The following is a 19,304-nucleotide window of genomic DNA, read 5'->3' as shown; positions in this document are numbered from 1 at the left end:
CTTGAGGCCGGGAGGGAGGTTTGCCATGCAGGAGGAGAGGAGAAGAGAGGAGAAAAGCCGGCTGAGTCACCCGGTGCCGGCTGCTGACTCAGGCGCTTCCTGCCAGGTAGCCTCCACCGCCGGCACGTGGGCTGCCAGGCCACGGGATGTGGCAGAGGGGACAACTGGGACCCTGGCATCCCCCAGCAGCCCAGTCTGGCACCCGTGGTGCTGCAGGGTGGTCCAAGGTGAGAGCAGCCTGCTCATGGGTGCCGGTTTGTGCCTCGCAGCATGGTGACCTGTTTCTACCTGGGATCATCCGCTAGCGGCACAGCCACGTGCTACGGTGACGTGGGGGGACTGCGGCTGCCAGGCCGTGGGAACCGTGAGGAGCTGGCTGGCTGCACCTCCCACCTGGCACCTCTGGGTGCCCGCACGCCCAGGGCTGGTGGGATTTGGCACGCCGGATCCCGCCGGAGCCAGGCTTCCAGCAAGCAGGCGCCTGGCACCCAGGGCAGGGATCCTGCGGCTTCCTCCCCGCCGGGCGGCGGAAGCGGCCCCAGTGCCATGAGCCAGCGCGGGGCTGGCAGGCGGCAGGGCCGGGAGCTGCGCATGGCTTCATCTGGCGGCTCCGTGAGGAAGCTGATTTCCTCCGACAGGCCGGCTCTGCGCCGCCGCCGCCACCCGGTGCAGCCGCCCGCTCGCAGCCGTGGCCGGGCTGCTGGCGGCCAGCTTTGTATTGGCAATTAACCCTCCTCTGCGATCCCACACGCCATCAAGCTCCGCATCAATTAACTCAAGCTGCTGAGGTGCTAATTAACGAATCACCCCCATGTCCATCTGCGTAGTGGGGCTCACCTCCAGCCCCCCCCCTCGGCATGAGGCCACTCTGGCTGGACCTGTGGCTCACTGGGGAGGTGGCCTGGTGGCTGGTGGCACTGCCGCCCGTTTTCACCTCCCCCGTGCCACATCCCTGCCCTGGATCACGCTGCCATCGCTCCAAGCCCAGCCCCAAAGCAGCCCCAGGAGTTCCCGTGGGGTGCTCCCAGGGCTGGGGGTCCCCCCTCTCTCTGGCTGTGGTGGGGCTCAGCACCCCGCACCCTCACCAGGGCAGCACTCACTCGGCGCTCACCGAGATGCTGACGCGGCGCGACCATCCGTGAGGCCTTCATTCAAATTTAAAGACCGACCGACTTGGGGATAAAAAAGGAAAGGGGCAGCGAGGAGCAGGGCGGCCGTGAGCCCACGGGCGGGTGATGGACGGTGAGCCCCTTCCCCAGGCATGCCAGCCGGGCGCGCTCACTGGTGGGACGGTGCCCAAGCGCCAGCGCGGGGCTGCCCAGCTTGTACGGCCGAGCACTGTCAGGAGGAGCTGGCAGGAGCCTGGGGGCTGCTGGGCTCCGTGCGGACATGCCGGCACTACCGGCTACCCGCTCTCCAACCTGGGTGTCACATCCGTGTAGCCTTGGCCACCCGCTCTGCATGCCATTAGCATGTTCTTGCCATGTCCGGCTGGACACGTGCCGGCACCTGGCTCGCGCTGGCAGGTTGGGAGCCCTGAGCTCAGCATGTTCGGGGCCGTGTAGGTGTGGCTGGTGAATATTTCATGCCCGTGTTCACCGAGCCCTTTCTTGGTTACACTCTTGCCTCCTCCCTGCACTCTCGCCATGTTTATTTATTTAATGAATTATTTATCTGCTCCCCCTCTCGCTCGGCTGGGCGCTGCTCTGCTGCTGCCCCCCGCTCTCGCCCCCCCCAGCTCCCAGCCTGGTGCGATGATTTATTGAATGCCGGCTCTGCTCTGCGGTTGCGACATGCTGTCACAGGAAGCCGCGGTTAAATATTAACCAGGGCGGGTGAAGTGGGTTCCCTGCCCTGCCAGGCACGTGCAGCCAGCAGGACCCCTGTACCCACCCTGCTCTGGGTACCGCAGCCACCGCAGCCGGTGCCCATGGCTGCCTGCTCCAGTTGGCGGGTGGGGGGCTTTGCTCTGGTCCCCCCTGCTTTGAAGCAGAAACCTGCTGGCCCTCAGCATGACAGGCACGGGGTGGAGGAGGTGGGGGCCGCACGGAACTGCTTGGTGCCCCAGCTCTGCTGGAGAGCTCAAGGCCACTCGTGTCCTCCTGAGAGCAACGCCACCCAGCTGGCAGCATCCCCCAGCCGTCCTCGCCACAGACGCTGTCTCCTGCTGTGGTCAGCAAAACCCAGCCAAGCCCCCTCCGTGTGCCGCTGCCGCAGCAGGGGGTGATGTCCCCCAGCCCCGGGGGTGATGCCTGGTGGGTGCTGGCACCCACACGTGGGTGCACACTGTGATGCACAGGGTGCCTTCAGCCACCCGGCTCCCTCCATCCCCGCCGGGGCGCTCCGTGCCTCCCACTGTGGCCCTGCACATTGGGGTGCCCCGGCGTGGGGGTCCCCCCCAGGGAGCATGGCGCTGCGCGGGTGCTGGCGGCAGCGTGTGCGTTGCCATGAGCGGGGGGGTTTCCATGTGGAGGTGTGTGTTGCCATGGGTTTGCCGAGCCAAGGCGTTTCCATGGTGGCAGCGCGGTGCTGCTGGGCCCTTCCAGAGGTGCGCAGCCCCCTGGGATCCCCCAGCCCCAGGGCGCACCGGGAGGGAGCTGCCACCGCCTCCACCGCTGCACCCTGGCACCTGGGTGCCCCGGCCCCTGCAGCCCCTCCTGCACCCCCAGCACCCCCCTGCCTCCACCCCCCTGGGCCAGCCAAAGCCCTTTTCCATGTGTTGTGTTTTCTTCACTTCACTTCTCCAGATGAATAATTAATAGAAGCTTTTTTGGTCCTCCGGGCCCTTCCGTCAGCCCCCTCCCCCTTCCCAGCAGGGCTCTGGCAGGGCTTGGGCCCCCAGTGCCACCACCACTGATGGGGGCTGGGGGGCTGTGGCACAGCCCTGCTATGGGCATCACTGGTGCTGTGGTACCCGCGGCACTGAGTAGGACTGGGGGGGGAGCTCAGTGGGACCATCCTCATCCCTCTCCATGGGCTGGGGCAGCATCTGCCTGTCTGAAGGTGCTGGGAGCCCAAAAAGGGGCCTCAAGTGGGGAGCAGCTCTGCTCCCTCCCCGAGCTCCTCCAGGGAAGCTTTGGGGAGCCAGGAACCCCCCGCAACGTTGGCACTGGGGCAGCAAAGCCCCCAGCCCAGGGCTACGCCACCTCACCTGCCCAGGCCTGGGAGCCACCGTGCGTGGGAGCAGGGACGTGGGGACACGGCGCTCAGCCCCACACTGCCCAGCCATGCTCGAGCAGCCAGGGCTGGCTCAGCAAGCCCAGCGCCGGTTTTGATAGCCTCCCGGGTTTGTTTGCAAGCTCCTCGGGCTGCCAAATCCTTGGGTCACGCGCGAAGCTGCTGCTGCTGGAGCAGGGGCTGCCGGGCCGGTGCCAGCGGCGTGTGCACGCTTGGGCGCGTTCCTGCGTGGGAGCTCAGGGTGAGCTGCGTGTGCATGCGCTGGTGCAAGCATGCTGGTGTGTGCACACATGTGCTGGGGCGTGGATCACCTGGCACATGGGACTGTCGGGCGGTGCTGCATGGCAGTTGCTAAGGGATCTTGCCGAGGACGGGTGGCTGGAGCTGGCACCCAGCTCAATCCATCACGCGTGGTCTCGGCGGCTCCCTGGGTACCTCTGTTCCATGGACCCCTGGGGGGAAACGGGGTGGGGGTTTGGGGGGAGCAATGGGGCCAGCCGCGTGGGTGGGTGCCCGGCCACGTGCAGGCTCCCGGCGCAGGACGGGGCAGGCGGGAGAGCCTGGCACCATGGCGGTGCTCATCCGGCACCCAGGCTGCCGTGGCAGGGTGGCCCCAGGCCACCTGTGCCTGTGGTGGGTGGCTGGGTGCCCACCCTCCACCTGGCTGTGGGTCCCCCGGGTGGCCAAGCCCCTCTGCGAACATGCGTGATCCCCACAGTGCTGGTAGCAGCACGGCAAGGACCCTCTGGAGCCCTGACTGCCCCCCCCCCCCCCCCATGGCTCTGCCAGCCATATGGACCCATGGGGGCCCATGCCCTGAGCCCCAGTGCTCCCACCCAGGGAGACCCCAATGCTGGTGGGACCCAGCCCTGGTGCCCCCACCCATGGCTGTCCTGGTGAGCCCCTGGCAGCACCTGGTCCTGGTGGGAGCTGGCCCTGGTGCCCCCACACCTGAGGGTCCCAATGTCAGTGGGACCCAGCCCTAGTGCACCCACTCATGGGGGTCCTAATGTCAGTGAGACCCGGCCCCAGTGCACCCACACAGGGGTCCCAGTGTCAGTGGGACCTGGCCCCAGTGGACCCACCCACGGGGGTCCCAGTGTCAGTGGGACCTGGCCCCAGTGCTACCACCCATGGTGGTCCCAACGTCGGTGGGACCCGGCCCCAGTGCCCCCACCCACGGGGGTTCCAGTGCCCCCACCCTTGGGGGTCCCAGTGTCGGTGGGACCCGGCCCCGGTGCCGCCACCCGGGAGGACCCGCAGCCCAAGACCGGCGCGCCCCCAGTCCCCGCCGCCCGCTGCCGCTGCCGCTGCCGGTGCAGGCGGGCGCGGGGCGGCGGCGGGCGCGCGCGCGGGGGCGCGGCGGCGGCGGGCGCGCGCGGGGCGGAGCTGGGCGCCGGGGGCGCGGGGCGCGGGCGGTTCCGGCTCGGTTCTCCATTCATTGGGATCGCGGCGGGCTCCGCGGCGGCGGCAGGATGGCTGCTCGGCTGTCCGCGCTCCTGCCCCTGCTCCCGCTGCTGCTGCTGGGCCGGGGACCACCGGGGGCCCTGGGCAACCGGCACGCCGTGCACTGGAACAGCTCCAACCTGCAGTGAGTGCGGGGCTGGGCGCCGGGGCCGCGGCGGGGGAGGCCGCCGGTACCGGTACCGGTAGATGGGGGGGGTTGTCCCCGGCACCGGGCGGGGCGGGAGGCGCCGCCGGGAAGGACACGGCGGGGGCGCGCCGGGGATCGCGCTGAAGGATGCGCGCAGCAGCGGCGGCGGCGGCGGCGGCGGGGGGCGACACTGGGCCGGGGGCGCGCGCGCCGGGACTGCGGGACCCCCCCGGTGCCGGTGCCCGCGCGGCGCCCCCGTGCGGGAGGGGTCGCCGAGACCCCGGTTACTGGTGCGCTGCCCCTCCCGGCCCCGCGCACCTCGCCCTGCCCGCGGAGGCGGGGGCCGTTCCCAGCGCGGGGGGGGGTAGCGGCGCGGAGGGGGCGGGCGTGCAGCCGTCCGTCCGGCCCGACCCGACCTGCGGCGGCTCCGGTCCCCGGGGCCGCGCTGCCGGGCGGGGCGCGGGCACCGGCGGGGTCGGGCTCGCTGCTGGAACGGGGCGCGGCGGCTGCCGGCGCGGGTGGGTCGGTGGCACTGGGGACCGAGCTGCCCCTCCCCGGCGGCGCTGAGCCGCTCCGCGGCGGGTCCCGGGGTGCTGGGGGCTGAGTACGGCCGCCCCGCCCGCCCGGGTGCGCCGGGCAGCGGGTCCCGGTGTAGCGCCGCCAGACGCGCCCCACGCCTGTCTGGGCGCGGGAGCGGCACCGGCAGCGCGGGGAGGGGGGGGCTCACAGGTGCCCGCCCCCCGGTGCCATCCCGGGGGGGTCCGCGGGGGCGATTGGGGGGCTTGCAAGTGGAGATGTGCAAACTGCCGTCGTGCCCACGGCCACCGGGAGCCCAGCTGGTCGGTGGGGCACGGACCCCCAGCACCTCCCTCATGTACTGCACCGGGAGCTGCGCCCTGTTCTCACCCCCCCCCGGGGGGGCTGCATGGGGGGCATGGCAACCGCACCTGGGGCTGGCACATTCTGTCCTCGCCCCCCCGGGGGGCTGCATGGGGGGCACGGCACCCACACCTGGGGCTGGCACAGCCACACCGGGGGCAAGCGGGCACCGCGCAGGCTTTGGGGTGCCGATGGGCACAGCTGGGCTCCTCCCGGGGAGGGGGGGCTGCACGTCCATGGACCCGTCAGGGAGCTGCGCCCGCCGCTATCGCCTGTTTCCCCTTCCCTCGCCGGCGCAAGCGCTCAGGGGTGTGGCGGGGGCACGCGGCCAGCGGAGCATCCCCTGGTCCCCGTTGGTCCCAGGGTTCCCCCAGCCCTGCGCCCCTTTGTGCGGGGAGGGAGCGTCGCCCAGCAGCTCCTTCCCCTCCCATTGAGATTGTGTCGCCAGGCGGAAGCTCGGGCCCCATAAATTGTGCGTGTGTGCGACGTGCCGAGGCGCAGCACAATGGCGAGGCGCTCAGTTCACCCCGCCACGCTTGGGCATCCCCCTGCACCCCGCTCCTCCGGCCAGACCCTGCTTGCCCACTGGCTTCATCCCCACGCCGTGACATTGCTGGGACGTTGGCGGGTGGCACACTCCTGTGCCCTCACCCTCGCCCCGCCACGACCGAGGGGCCTACTCTCCCCACCCCACCGCCCGCAGCTGTGTGCTGTGACCCGGTGCTGCCCCGGCACCTCCCGGGGGACGCGGCAGAGGGGGTGCCGGTGGTGTGCCTGCTGTGCCAAACCGGGGGTGTTGCAGCCAGACACCCGCACCCGCTGCGCACGCATCTCTGGCGCGGCTGCGAGCGTCCAGCTCAGGGCACGGGCGGCGCGGTGGGGGCGGCTGCGGCAGAGACGTGTCCCAGGGACTCCGGAGCGCTGATATTTATTGTTAGGCAGTGCGGCAGCTCGGCCGCAATTATAGCCGCGCAGCAAAGTGTCTGGATTAGATAAATTATGGGGGGAATTAGGCTCCCTGGGCCGCAGCCTGCAAATCCCAGCAACCCCGCTGCAATCAGAGCAATAAACAAGCCCTGCGCGGCCCCGCGGGGCTCTCTGGGGAGGGGGGCACGCCAGCAGGCTTGGCTCTGGGCTGCTCCTTGGGGGCTGTGCCAGACACCCCAGAAATTTATTGCATCTCCTGCTGCACCACCCTGGATGCCCCTGCGGCTCCTCTCGGTGGGGGAATGGGGTGAGGGGCCGCCCTGTGGAGCCCACCGTAGTCTTGGCAGTGCCTTGAGGAGCATGGGGCTGGTGGCAGCTCACCCCGCTTGGACACGCGGTTGTGCTTCTCCAGTCCCTGGGCCACTGCGGGGGACTGCTGGCGGTGCGGGGGGCTGGGGAAGGCCACTGAGTGGGCGAGGCACCCCACCTGCGGTGGGTTTGGGGTGCTGATGACAAAGCCCGAGGGAGGTGCGAAGGTGGGATCTGAGGCTTGGGGCAGCACAGCTGTTTGATCCTGCTCAGCCAGACTGTTGGTCCGGCTTTCCTTTCTGTCTGTCCTGCTGTCTCTGCCGGTGGCAGCCAGCGAGCCCCGGGAGCGCGGGACAATCCTTGGCTGGTCCTTGCCCTCTGCTCCCAAGTCCTGCTGGTAGGAGTCATGGTGGCACAGGGTGAAGGTGCAGGGCAGCTGCGACCCACCCAGTGCTGGCATTTGGCGCGGGCTGCATCCTTGGGGCGCCCCATGGCGTGCGGCTGGGGGCTCCTAGTGCTGTCCCCAGCTGAGCCAGGCCCTGGCATGCTGGTGCACATGGGATGCCACCTCCCTGCTGGGTGTCCCAGATGCTGCGGTGGGGACAGCAGTTTGTCCCCTAGAGTGGGCACAGGCATGGCCAGCTCCCCCTGACGCTGCTGCAAGCCCCCAGGAGCCCCCCAGAGCAGGTTGGGGCAAGCCACGCTATGCCCTGGCTCTGCTGTGGTGACTGAGGGTGCTGGTGCCGTGGAGGGGGAAGAGCGGGGTGCTGCACGATGGGGGTACAGAGGGTGCTGGTGCCCAGGCACAGCAGGCGGGTCGGACCCACCTGTGCTCAGGGAGGGCCCAGCATCGCGTGTGGCCCCCCCAACCACTGGCGCTGCTGCCGCGCTCGCCTCTTCAAGGCGGCTTTTATCTGGCTGACTCTGTGTTGCAGGCGGCGAGAGCTGGAGCAGGCTCTCGAGAGCCCTTGCATGGAGCAGCCTCTCCAGGGGGAGCGTCTCGCGCAGGAAGGAGCTGGGGCTCTGCGCCAGCTGTGGCTGCCCTGGCTGCTGGCTCCTCTATAGCTGCTGGACCCTGACACTGGGGCTGTGCCCGGCCAGGTCCCTCCATTGCATCCGCTGGCACCCACAGGGCTGGGGTCAGTGTCACCTGCAGCAGGAGAAAACCTGTCCCCAGTGGGTGCCAGGGGCATCCAGCAGGAGGCGCTGCGGGGTGGCGGGGCAGTTGTGCCGGGGCGGGGGGGGTAGTTCCCCGTCCCACTGTGGGGCTGGAGGTGGGGAAGGTGGTGATGCTGCCTCTGAGCAGCTAATCACCCAGCCCCACCGGCTGCAGCATCCCCAGACAGGGGGCTGTGGCTGGGGGGTTCCACCACCCGTGGCTGTGCCCCCAAGCTGGTCCCCATGGGGCACAGAGCCCTCAGCCACCCGTGGGTGCCAGCTGTGGGGCTGGGTGCTGGCGGGAGCTGCTGCCCTGGGGCAGAGGGTGCCGTGCCCCGTGAGTCACGGCGCTGGGCGGCACTGAGCCCCAGCGGCGCAGCCGGGGCCCACGGGGTTCCTGTGGGAGAAAGGGCTGTGGTGTCGGGGTGCGGGGGCTGTCCCGGGGTGCAACAGGGCCGGGGCCACCTGCTCCTGCCCAGGCTGGTAATTGAGTCACTGGTTGCAGATTGATGGTTTAATTAAAACCCAATTAGAAACCTCATTGATCTTGTTAGCAAAGCGGGAAGGTATGGGCTTTAGCGGGGATTAAAGGGATTGCGTGGCCATCGATGGGGACAGGGGGTGCAGGGGCACCTGTAGGGCAGTGCTGGGGGTCCTGGGGAAGGCTGTGCCCGTTACCGCGAGGTGGATGCTGCCTCGTGGCACCACGGTCCCTTCATCTGTCACCATGTCCCCGGGGAGCAGCCCTGTCTCCTTGGGAGCCCCGATTCCCCGAGCGGGGAGGTGGCCCTGGGGACGCCGTATGCCGGCGATGCCTTTTGCACCCACACCTTGCGGCTGCGCCAGGCGAGTTGGGGGGGAGGACGGGGGGGGGCCGTGCCGTGGCACCATGCCACCTGTGCGCGTGGGCTGCATCGCAGGCGCTGTCTGCCGAGCCAGCGCGCGTGTGCGTGGCCGTCTGGGCGCCGTGACTGTGCAGCGCTGCCTGCGTGGGGAGGGCTGGCACGGGGGGGACACACCGAGCCGCCCATCTCCCCCGTGGCTCAAAAGTGGGTGCAGGCAGATGGTCTGTGTGTCCATCCCTCTGTCCGTCGGGGTGGACCGACCGCGGCGATGGATGCGCCTTCACCTCTCGCTGTCGCGCGGGGTGACTGGAAGGGGACTGCATAAATCAATGGCACTTTTTTGTTCCCTGGCTGATCGATGGGCCCCGGATGTGCCGAAAGGGCGAAGCTGCCGGAGCCAAACAAAGGGCCTGGCTGGGCTGTGGCGGGGGGGGGGGGCGGCAGTCCAGCCTGGCACCCAGTGTCAGGGGGCACCATACCGTCACCTGCATCGGAGGACACCCCGCATTGCCCTGGTCCTTACCGCTGGCACCACCAATGTGGGATGCTGAGCCCAGATCTGGCCCTGCTGCCCTCCAGGCCTTTTCTGCACCATGGGGATGAGCCTCCGCAGCACAGGGGTCTGGGCAGGGGTCCGATCCCCCCGTGCCGCTGCTGCCAGGGCATGCTGCAGTGCACCAGGCGCTCCCTAGCAGTGCATGAGCGAGCGTGCGGTGCTCAGCACAGATTTATCGCAGCAGATGGAAGCAGAGCGGCCGCCCAGTTTACCAGTGGCTGCGGCTTGCCAGGTAGCCAGGGTCCTGCCGGTGCGGGGCCGGTGGGCGCTGAGCCCAGCCTGTGCTCGGGACGGTTCTGCCAGGGGGACATCCATCTGCCCAGCACCGACAGGCTGCTGGAAGGTACCACTGCCTTGCAAAGCCCTGCTCTAAAAATGCAGTCGTGCAGAAGTGATGCTGCCCATTCTGCTCCTGCGCTTAACCCTTCGGGCACTGCTGGAGCCCGCCGTGCCCTGTTGGGTGCACCTCAGCTGCTGGAGCCCGGGAGGCCGGGGGCTCCATCCTGACCCAGGTTGCCTGTCGCTGGGGCTTCCCCATAGTTGTGGGTGCCAGGGACAGGGTGGCCTGTGCTCGTGCTGGGGTAGGTGTCAGTGAGAAAGGAGGCCGAGACCCTCGCTCCGGGTGTCTATTCCCATCCTTCTGCCCAAAACCAGGGCCCAGGGGCTCCCTGCCTGCTGCTGGGGCTGGGCTGCGCATGTGGCTCTGCCTGCCCTGCGCTGCCAGATGGTGCTGCAAGCTTGGGGCGCTCTGGATTCAGGGTGTCCTGCTGTGTGGGGTGCTGCTCTGCACCCACAGGACCCACGGTGCAGGGGCTGAGCGTTGCAGGGACACAGTGCCATGACTGCAGCAGTTGATGGAGTCCCCTGGACGTGCCCCAGGCCATGGTGGCCCCATGGCTCTACCCATTCGGGGCCATTCTCCAGCCCCTCCCAGCTGGTGGTGATGCTGTGATGCCTGTGAGCTCCTGGCACACAGCAGCGGCCAGCAGTGTCCGTGGGGAGCCAGGCTGCTGGCCCCTGCCGCTCCATCTGGGGGTCCCCTGTACCCCTCCGCTGTGGTGCTGGTGTGCCCCAGCCCAGAGGGAGACCTTGGTGCTGTGTGGGACAGTGCTCGTTAGCGAGGCTGTTTATCAGAAGCCACGTTTCTTAATGAGCCCCAGTGAGGGGTCCCAGGGGTGCGTGTGCCTCAGCGGTGGGTGCCACAGGGGAAGGGGGTGGTTACAACCCCCCCGGCACCACAGGACAGGGTTTCCCGCAGCATGGCAGGAGCTGGAGCTGGGTGTCACTCCCATGGGTGCAGAGACCCGGGGCCGATCCTGGGGAATGTGCTTCCTCCAGCCCCTCGCTCCGCTGGCACAGCCGCAGCCCGGCCGCGGTGAGGGGCAGCCAGCTCGGGGCACGCTGGCGTCCCAGCCCTGCGTCCCGCACGGAGTTAATTGCAATTTTCTCCTCGGGGCCATTTCTTTAATAACAAGTTTTTTTTCTCTTCCTCCCCCCCCCCCCCCACCCCCTTCCCACCACATCAAAGGGGGAAGATGAAAGGTCCCGGCGCCCCGCGGAGCAAGGGTGGCTGCCTCAGCACCTTGCTGGCGGAGGAGTTGCCCGGCGGTGCCGGGCTGGGCTGGGGAATAGCGGCTGCATGGCGAGGGAGGTGCCGCGTGGGGCTGCGCTCCCAGCTTCACGGGCGATGAGACCTGTTGGCCCCCCAAGGCCCCCCAGTGCCGGTGGCAGCCCTCGACGGGGAGGCAGCGCTGCTTGGGTCCCCCTTTGCCGGCGGATGCCGGGTCCCGCTTTGGTTCCCTCTCCAGCACCTGGCTTTTGGGGTGCTGCGTGCCAGGGTGCCGCGGGTGCTGGCAGGGTGCCGGGGCTCCCCAAACAGCGCCGGGGGCGCTCGCGCAGGGTGGGGCGTCTGCACGCGCAGCCCTGCCCGCTGCCTGCCCAGCCCTGCCGGGGAGACCCAAGAAGCCGGTTCCGCTGCGGGCAGGGCCCCAGGGGGGGTGACGGGACCCCCTCGTGGGGCGAGGGCACCCCGAGTGCTGGGTCAGGAGCTGGCGGACCCGGGTTTGCCCTGACAGGTTGGGAAAGGAGCCCCGAGCCGGAGTGATGCGCCATGGGGGTGCCCAGCCGCACGTGCCGGGATGCTGCAGCCCACCTCCCGGCGGAGTGGGGTGAGCGACCCCAACCAACGCAGCAGGGCTGGGGGGCTGCAGCGGCGCGGTGCAGGGTGGCATCACTGGTGCTGAGCCGGGCGATGAAGCGACGGCCGGTCAGGGTCCGGTGCTGCCACGGCAGCTCGGTGCAGCGCCAGCACCTCGCAGCGCTGGCTCGTAATTAATTGGCAGGAGCAGTGGGTCAGCGCAGCAGCGAGGATTACGGCGGCCGGGATTTCCATCGGGCGCGGATTAGGAGCCAGCGGAGCCTCTCCTGAGTGGATCTGAGGGGATTGCCGCTCCTAATCAATGTAAATGAGGCTCCCCCAGGGCCACCCTTTACGGCATTAACGAACTAACGGGATTAGCCAAAGCAGGGTGAGAAATCCTCTCTCTGAGCTGTGGCGCGTGGCGGGGCTGGGGCCGTGGTGGGCAGCCGCCGTGTGTTGGCTCTCGGCTGCCGGAGCTGGGGAACGCCGGGGCTGCGTGGCGAGGGCCGGCAGTTGCACCCCGCAGCGTCCCCGAGCACCTGCAGGACCCTGGTGGCCATCAGCCCGGTGGTGAGGTCGGTCGGTCTGTCCTGCTGCGTCTGTCCCCTCCTTGAGGCCACCAGCATGTTCCTGGCAGGTCACCGGCTCATGCACCTTGCAGGCATCCACCCATGTGGGTGGCTTGGCACCCACAGCCATGTCCCTCCCGCCCCACGCTGGCCTGTGCCCCCCGAGGCGGTGATGCCGTGGGGTTGCGCAGGGGTCCCAGTGTGTTGGAGAGCTCCAGATAGAGGTTGAGCAGGGGGATACTGCTGCGCCCCCAGGTCCTTGCTTTGGGACCTGCCCATTCTCCAGCCTCTGGGTCTCTTTCAAAGAGGGGGGGGCAGCGTTTGGGAAGGTGCAAGGGGTGTCCCTAACTCCCTGTCCCCTCCTTCCCTTGCAGCCTGCGGCGGGAGGGCTACACAGTACAGGTGAACGTCAACGACTACCTGGACATCTACTGCCCACACTACAACGCCTCGGTGCCCGAGCACCGGCTGGAGCAGTACGTGCTCTACATGGTGAATGCGGAGGGCTACCGCACCTGCAACACCAGCCAGGGCTTCAAGCGCTGGGAGTGCAACCGGCCCCATGCGCCCCACAGCCCCATCAAATTCTCGGAGAAGTTCCAGCGCTACAGCGCTTTCTCGCTGGGCTACGAGTTCCGCGCAGGGCAGGAGTACTACTACATCTGTACGTGGGGTGCTGGGTGGGACCCCTACACACCTCTCCATCCTTGGCTGGGTCCCCCGCATCCCACCCCAGCTGGTCCCACCACACCACGTCACCCAGTTGGGCCCCTTGGCATCCCTGCCCTGGCCAAACCCCCCCAGCCCTGGGAGTGGGCACCCTGAGCACAGGGATGGGGGTGTGGGGTGGAAGGGGGTTGTGGGGAGGGTTGGAAGTACAGGGAGGGTATGATGCAGGGGTGAGATGGGGATGTGGGGAGCAGGATGTGGATGTGGATGGGGGTGCTTGTGCAGGATGGGGCTGCTGGGGGGTGCTGATGCAGGATGAGGGTTCAGGGGATGCTGATCCAGATGCAAAACCCAGGGTGCTGATGCAGGATTGGAGTGCTGGTGCAGGATGGGGGCGCAGGGTGCTGATGCAGGTGCAGCTTCAGGCTGCAGGGTGGGGGTGCTGCTGCATCCCCCCAGCCCAGAGCGCACCCCCAGGCAGGGCCAGACCCCACCATGGCCAGACCCCCGAGCCTCGGGGTGCTCAGGACTGGGGTCACCCCCTGCGGAGCCACCCCAGCCCACTCTTGCCTTGCAGCCACGCCGACGCACAACCACCGCCGGGCCTGCCTGAAGATGAAGGTGTTCGTGTGCTGCGCCTCCAGTAAGTACCCCTGTGTCCCTCCATGGGGGCTGCGGGTGAGCGGGGGGCGGCATGGCCAGCGGGTGGGGTCCCCCATCCCTGCTGGGGGTGGGCTGCGGCGCAAGACGGCCAGGGAGCGTGACCCCCTCCCCGTCCCCTCTCTCTTGCAGCATCGCACTCCGGGGAGAAGCTGGCGCCCACCCTGCCACAGTTCACCCTGCGGCCCGAGGTGAAGATCGAGGACCTGGGTGAGTCGGGCAGAGCCCCTGGCCCCACAGTGCCGCGTCGCCCCCGCCGCCACCACCCGTGGGGCAGCCCCAGCCGCGGGGGGGTGGGGGTTCGGGGCCATCGCGGTGCCACCCTCACCCTCTCGCTCTTCCTTACAGACAACTTCAACCCGGAGATGCCCAAGCTGGAGAAGAGCATCAGCGGCACCAGCCCCAAGCGGGAACACTTGCCCCTGGCCGTGGCTGCCGCGCTTTTCCTCATGACGCTGCTGGCCTCCTAGCTCCTGGCGCTGGTGGGGGCCCGGCCAGCGCGGCTCCACCGAGTGGGGACCCCCAGACCTGCTGCCCCTCCTGAGAACCAGCGGGGGACCACCACAGGACCACCCCGGCCCCTCCACACTGCTATCTCCCTGCCCAGAGAGCTGCCCCACGGGGCAGGGGGCTGCGGCACCTGCCGATCCCGGCTGGGACTCGCCCCCCCACCCCACCAACAGCTGCGGCCATGGCCACGAGGATGCGGCTCGGTGCTGCTGTGTGCACCGCACCTTCCGCCGACACCATTCCACAGCGCCGAGTCCTGCCTGCCAAATCCTGCCCACAGCCCACACGGTGCCCCATGGCTGAGGGGCAGTGCCGGGCTGGGGAGCCCAGTGAGGGCCAGGACCCCCAGGGCCGGGCAGCCTGTACATACCTATATAGAGATCTATACATACTGTACAGAGAGTGACTATATAGATATATCTATTCTGTACCATAGGCAGCGGTGCCGGCCCCGCGCTGGCTTGTACATAGTCGAACGTGTTGGATTTTCCTCGTCTTCCGTGAAGACCCGACCTATGCAAACGCACAGACACTTTTTGGGGAAAAAACAAAACAAAAAAACAATCTCAACCTTTTTTTCAAGTGCTTTGGCTGGTGATTTTCATATTCTGCTCTTAGTCTATTAAAAAAAAAATAATAAAAGGATAAAAAAATGTGACCCCTGTCACAGCAGCGTGCAGCGCTCCTGGCCAGCCGTCGGCCAGCTCTGCCCTCCAGCGCAGCGGGCTCTGGCCGGAGCAGGGGGTCAGGCAGGGGCAGCCAGCACCAGGTGCCGACCACCGTGCCAACCACCTCGCTGGCCCTGGGCACGACAGCTGCAGTCACAGACTTAGCGCCTCTGCCAGAGAGGGCATCCCAGGGGGATGCAGGGTGCAGCTTCCCGCTGGCTCTGCTCCCCATCGACCCCCTGGCAGTGGCACGGAGCAGCCGGCGGGGACCTGGTGCTGCCCGCAGGAGGATGGCATGGACCGCAGGCAGCACCCGCAGGTAAGGGCAGTGCAGGGCCATGGGCAATGCCCTCAGCACCCATCCCTGGGGTGCTGGGCTGTGGTGGCTGGGGGCACCCTGGGGAGGAGTAGGCACAGGAGAGACATCCTCGTCATCCTCACCAGCTGCATGGGGTGAGTGACTGTGGGTCGGCACCCCGACGTGCCTGGGAGCTCCATGGGAATCCCCGCATCACCCCCCCCGCCGGCACGTCTGGCTCTGCCGGGCATGCCAGCTCCTGTGCTCCTGGGGGGACCTGGCACATGCCTGTCTGCGGCAGCTCCTGTGGGAAGGGACAATGCTCTGGGCTCCCCCTCCGGTGCCCCCAGCGAGGCAAGGGGGTGTGTGGGGAGGGGGTTGTGCCCTGGGACCCACTGAGGATAGGGTTGCTGCTACAGGGGGTACCACAGGCTGAGCAGGAGTTCGGTGCAGCCAGCACCCCAAAACCCCAGTGGGTGCTGGGGAGCAGCCGTACGGGTCCTGAACCTGCACCCCACTGCACCAGGGGGGCCCAGTGCCCCCAGGGAGCAGGGCAGCCGCTCTTCCCATGAGGCAGCGTGGGACCAGGGGGCCTGCAGCCCCTCTCCCAGTGGGGACTGACGTTCCATGGACGTGGCCTCGGCTGGGGGGACCCCGCAGCTGTTGCAGCAGGGTGGCTGCTCTCCCCCCACCCCAGCCGGCACTGGGTGGCGGCTTGGTGTCCCACCGGCCCAGGCTTGTCCTGGTGCGGGAAGAGCTGGTGAACCCCCCCCCCACCCCAGCTGGCGCTGCTGGGCGGTGGCTCGGTGTCCTGCCAGCCCAGGCTTGTCCTGGTGCGGGAAGAGCTGGCGAACCCGTCAGACGGGTCCTCCGAGCGCTCCCACAAGGCAGCGGGCTCCCCACGTCCCCCCCTCCCCAGGCTCCTGCAGGCCTCAGCCCTCGACCCCTTCCCCAGGGACTCGAGGTGCCACCCAGCACCCAGCTGCTGACCCTGGGCTGGGTGGGCACAGCGTGGCCAGGGTCTGGCTGTGGCAGTGTCACCCAGGGCTGCCGAGGGCTGTATCCCCCCAGATGCTGCAGGGCTGCGTCCCCTTGGATGCTGGGGACTGGCCACAGCCCCTGTCCCGGATGGGGCCCTGCCGGTGGCACGCGGTGCAGTGGGCTGGGGGGCCCTGTTGGCCGGTTCATCATGGCGGGGAGTGGAGCACAGAGTCAACCGCCCTGGTGCAGTGCTGCATGGCGAGCTCCGCTTGCAAAATCCATCCTGCTGCTTGCCTCAACCTTGGCACCGCTCCCTGGCGTGTGCGTGGCACTGCCGCCAGCTCGGTGGGGACCGGCCACCCAGCCCTGCTCCACTCCGTGCCCTCGGGCAAGGCGCGGTGTGGCAAGCTGGGGGCAGCCTGGACCAGCGGGGAGACACTTGGGATGCTGCTACGGGGGATCCCCAAACCCTCCTGCCCCGAGGCAATGGGGACCCCTCATTGGGACCCCAGCACTGGGGCTCGGATGCCCTGTGGGTGCTGGCGGGACTTCCACAGCCCCAGCAGCAGCTCTGGCTCTGGGCACGGGGTGTGTGCCTGGACTGGCCGTGCGGCACGAGGCTTTGCATCACCCCGTGGCAGCATCTGTCCTCCGCGGGCAGGGCTGGGTGCATCCCTCTCTCCGGCCAAACGCGTAAGGGCCTGGCGTGGCCAGCCAGCCTCAGGGACGCGGCTCTGCCCCTGCTACGCGCAGCCTGGCGTCGGGCCGTGCCTACCTGCTGGGCTGCACGCAGCTGGTGCAGCACGTCACCGCGGCCTTCGCTCCCAGCTGCGCACTGGACGGCTCCTCTTCCTCCCCCAGCCTCATGGCTGGTGACGTCAGCCCGGGCAGGGGCTGGGGCACACCTGGGTGTCCTGAGCTGGGAAACCATAAATAGTTTGTCACAAGCTCTGCGGCCTCTGGCCAGCCCCACCTGCCCCGTGCCACTCTGCCGCGCGTGTTTATGGTGCGAAATGGCTTCACCTTTGTCCTGCAAACTGCAGCCAGCGCAGCAGGAGCCCTGCCTGTGCGGGCACTGACCTCGTCCCACGGTCACCCAGGGCGGTCCCCAGTCCCGCATGCACCACGTGGCGTGGCCGTGACCTTGCGCACGTGCACACTGCCACTGGCACCTCTGGTGTTGCTGCAGGTGGGTGCCCACCCTGCATGGGGTGCTGCCCACCCACCCTGCACGGGGTGCTGCCCACCCTGCATGGGGTGCTGCCCCCACCCTGCATGCTACTCACCCTGACGGTCAACCCGTCTCTGCCACGGCTCATCCCCCGCCACCAAGCCACTGGTGATCCAGCACAGGGAGGTAACGGGGCCCCAGCTTGTCCCTGGGGCTGTCCCCGGTAGGGGACACATGCTCATCCTTCCTCCCCGGTCCAGCCACCAGTGCTGGCACTGCCCTTTTGCTGTGGGCCAGGCAGGGCGGTGACACTGGGATACGGCCAGGTCCCTGTGGCCTCGTTCCCAGCCTTGTCCCCATGCGCTGCTGCCCCTGCCCCAGGGCTGGGGACTGTGGCAGAGGGGACAGGGGCATCCGGCAGGATGGATCCAGTGTGGTGCTCCAGGAGGCTCATCATTCCCTGGGGCTTGCACCAGCCATGCCAGAGTGGGACAACACGACCTTGGTGCTCCCCCCACCGCTGCTCCCTGCCTCAGTTTCCCCAGGCACACAGCCTGTCTCTGCCGGTGGTACCGGAGCTGTGCCAGGACGCCGAGGAGCAAAGCAGCTGTGGTGCTGCCCAGCTCCCACCACTGTCCAGCTGCGCCCATCCCTGCGGGCTGCGCGTGCCACGCTCCGGCTCTCTGATCCTGGCAGGCTGCAGCCCCACGGGTGTTCCCGGGAGGTGCTCCCCTGTGCAAGCCACGGCAGCGCCGGCTTCCTGGGAGCAGGAGGCCTCGCACAGTCATTACGGCGCAGGGGATGATGTCAGGCCTGGCCGCAACCAGGGAGGATGAAAGGGAAGAAGCGGGTTCCCCTCCCGCAGGAGCCGAGTGTGGGGAGCGAGGCCGGGATGCGGGGAGGACGTGGGGGATGCGGGTGGGATGCGGAGTACCCAGCCCCATAGCTTTGACCCTGTGGGAGCCTTTCGGAGCCAACAGCTGCTCTCCGGTTCCAGCCACGGTGCCGGCGCCTGCCCGAGCCCCTCCAGCGTGCCAAGGGAGCGCTCCTCGCACGGCTGCAGCGGCGGGCATGCAACATTACCCACAATCAATGGATCATTATGTAATAAACAAGAGGAAAGTTGTTTTGCAAATGCGGCTGAGTTATCACTTCACAACACGGCGGCGAAGCATCTCTCTGCCGGGCTTAACAAGGATGGATCGGTGTTGGGGGCAGATGGGAGCAGATAGCGAGCCGCCGCGCTCCCCGCCAGGCAGCCGGCAACGCGCCCGCTGCACCCGCTGCGCCCGCAGCCCCCCGCCCTGTGCCGGCGGGGGTCACGGGCCAGGGGAATTTCACAACATGGAGCAAACAGAGTAGGGTGGGGGGGTGGGAGCGAGGTGGGGGGTGCGTGCAGGGTTTGGCCAGTGCTGGAGCAAAGTCTTGGGCAAGCAGCGGCAGCTGATAAGGGCAGGGAGGAGCGAGGGGGGTGGGGGGTGGGGGGTGTGTGTGCTGCCCCTGCTGCCACCAGCCCCTCCTGGCCCCCAGCCCCTTCTCAGCAGCCGCTGCGGCTGCCCAGGCCCCACTCACCCAGCAGAACAGATAAGGGGGTCCCATGGCTCGGGCTGGGAGGGGACAGGCCTGCAGGGTACCCCCTCGGCAGCTGTTGCACCCCAGCAGGGAGGGGACGCCCACAGCTCCAACGCTTTGCCCCGACCCCCCCGGGGCTCACACCGCCGCGGTGGGGAACAACCCCGGCCTCACCCCATCATCACCCCACTGCTGCAGCGGGGGGGGGGGACCCCCTGCCCACACCCAGGCAGGATCACGGGTGCCAGTACCACCAGGCAGGACCACACTGCTGCCATTGACCCCTCTGCATCTCACTCCCCCGGTGATGGGCTGTGGGGGTCCCTGGCCCTGTGCCGCTGCCACGTGGGGGTGCCGCCCCACATCTCGCCCCCCGTGATGGGGTGCGGGGGTCCCCGGCAAGTGTCACTCCAGCGTAGGGCCGCCCCCCCGCATCCCAGTCCCCCGGTGCCGGGGTGTGGGGGTCCCGGCCCGGTGCCTCTCCCGCGTGGGGCCGCCCCCCCCCGCATCTCGTCCCCCCGGTGACGGGGTGTGGGGGTCCCTGCCCTGGGCCGCCCCCCCGCATCTCATCCCCCCGGTGACGGCGTGTGGCGGTCCCTGCCCTGGGCCGCCCCCCCGCAT

At 68.7% G+C, this 19,304-nt stretch overlaps 1 protein-coding gene and 1 long non-coding RNA gene across 2 annotated transcripts; one reads left to right on the top strand and one right to left on the bottom strand.

Moving 5' to 3' along the window:
- The first annotated feature begins 4,586 nt into the window (after positions 1-4,586).
- LOC130141473 (ephrin-A3-like) lies at positions 4,587-15,661 on the top strand. The gene is made up of 5 exons (XM_056322467.1): positions 4,587-4,768; positions 12,529-12,818; positions 13,401-13,466; positions 13,616-13,693; positions 13,832-15,661. Exons 1-5 carry the CDS (start codon positions 4,653-4,655, stop codon positions 13,951-13,953), a joined length of 672 nt encoding a protein of 223 aa, XP_056178442.1. The 5' UTR covers positions 4,587-4,652; the 3' UTR covers positions 13,954-15,661.
- On the bottom strand, positions 14,439-17,379 carry LOC130141482 (uncharacterized). Its single transcript, XR_008819069.1, has 3 exons — positions 17,227-17,379; positions 16,716-16,859; positions 14,439-14,525 (listed from the first exon to the last, which is right to left on the bottom strand). It is a non-coding gene; the product is annotated as an uncharacterized LOC130141482 (long non-coding RNA).
- Between the last annotated feature and the right edge of the window lie 1,925 nt (positions 17,380-19,304).

This window comes from Falco biarmicus, chromosome 19 (genome assembly GCF_023638135.1).
Source record: "Falco biarmicus isolate bFalBia1 chromosome 19, bFalBia1.pri, whole genome shotgun sequence".
NCBI classification, from domain to species: domain Eukaryota; kingdom Metazoa; phylum Chordata; class Aves; order Falconiformes; family Falconidae; genus Falco; species Falco biarmicus.
The sequence above is the reverse complement of the archived record's forward strand: the minus strand, read 5'-3'. Positions and strand labels throughout refer to the sequence as shown.

Excerpts from the sequence above, each read along its gene's own strand:
- LOC130141473 (XM_056322467.1), top strand. The coding sequence starts at position 4,653 with ATGGCTGCTCGGCTGTCCGCGCTCCTGCCCCTGCTCCCGCTGCTGCTG. Across the intron at positions 13,467-13,615 it reads GTTCGTGTGCTGCGCCTCCA|CATCGCACTCCGGGGAGAAG; the intron begins GTAAGTACCCCT and ends TCTCTCTTGCAG. Across the intron at positions 13,694-13,831 it reads GGTGAAGATCGAGGACCTGG|ACAACTTCAACCCGGAGATG; the intron begins GTGAGTCGGGCA and ends TCTTCCTTACAG.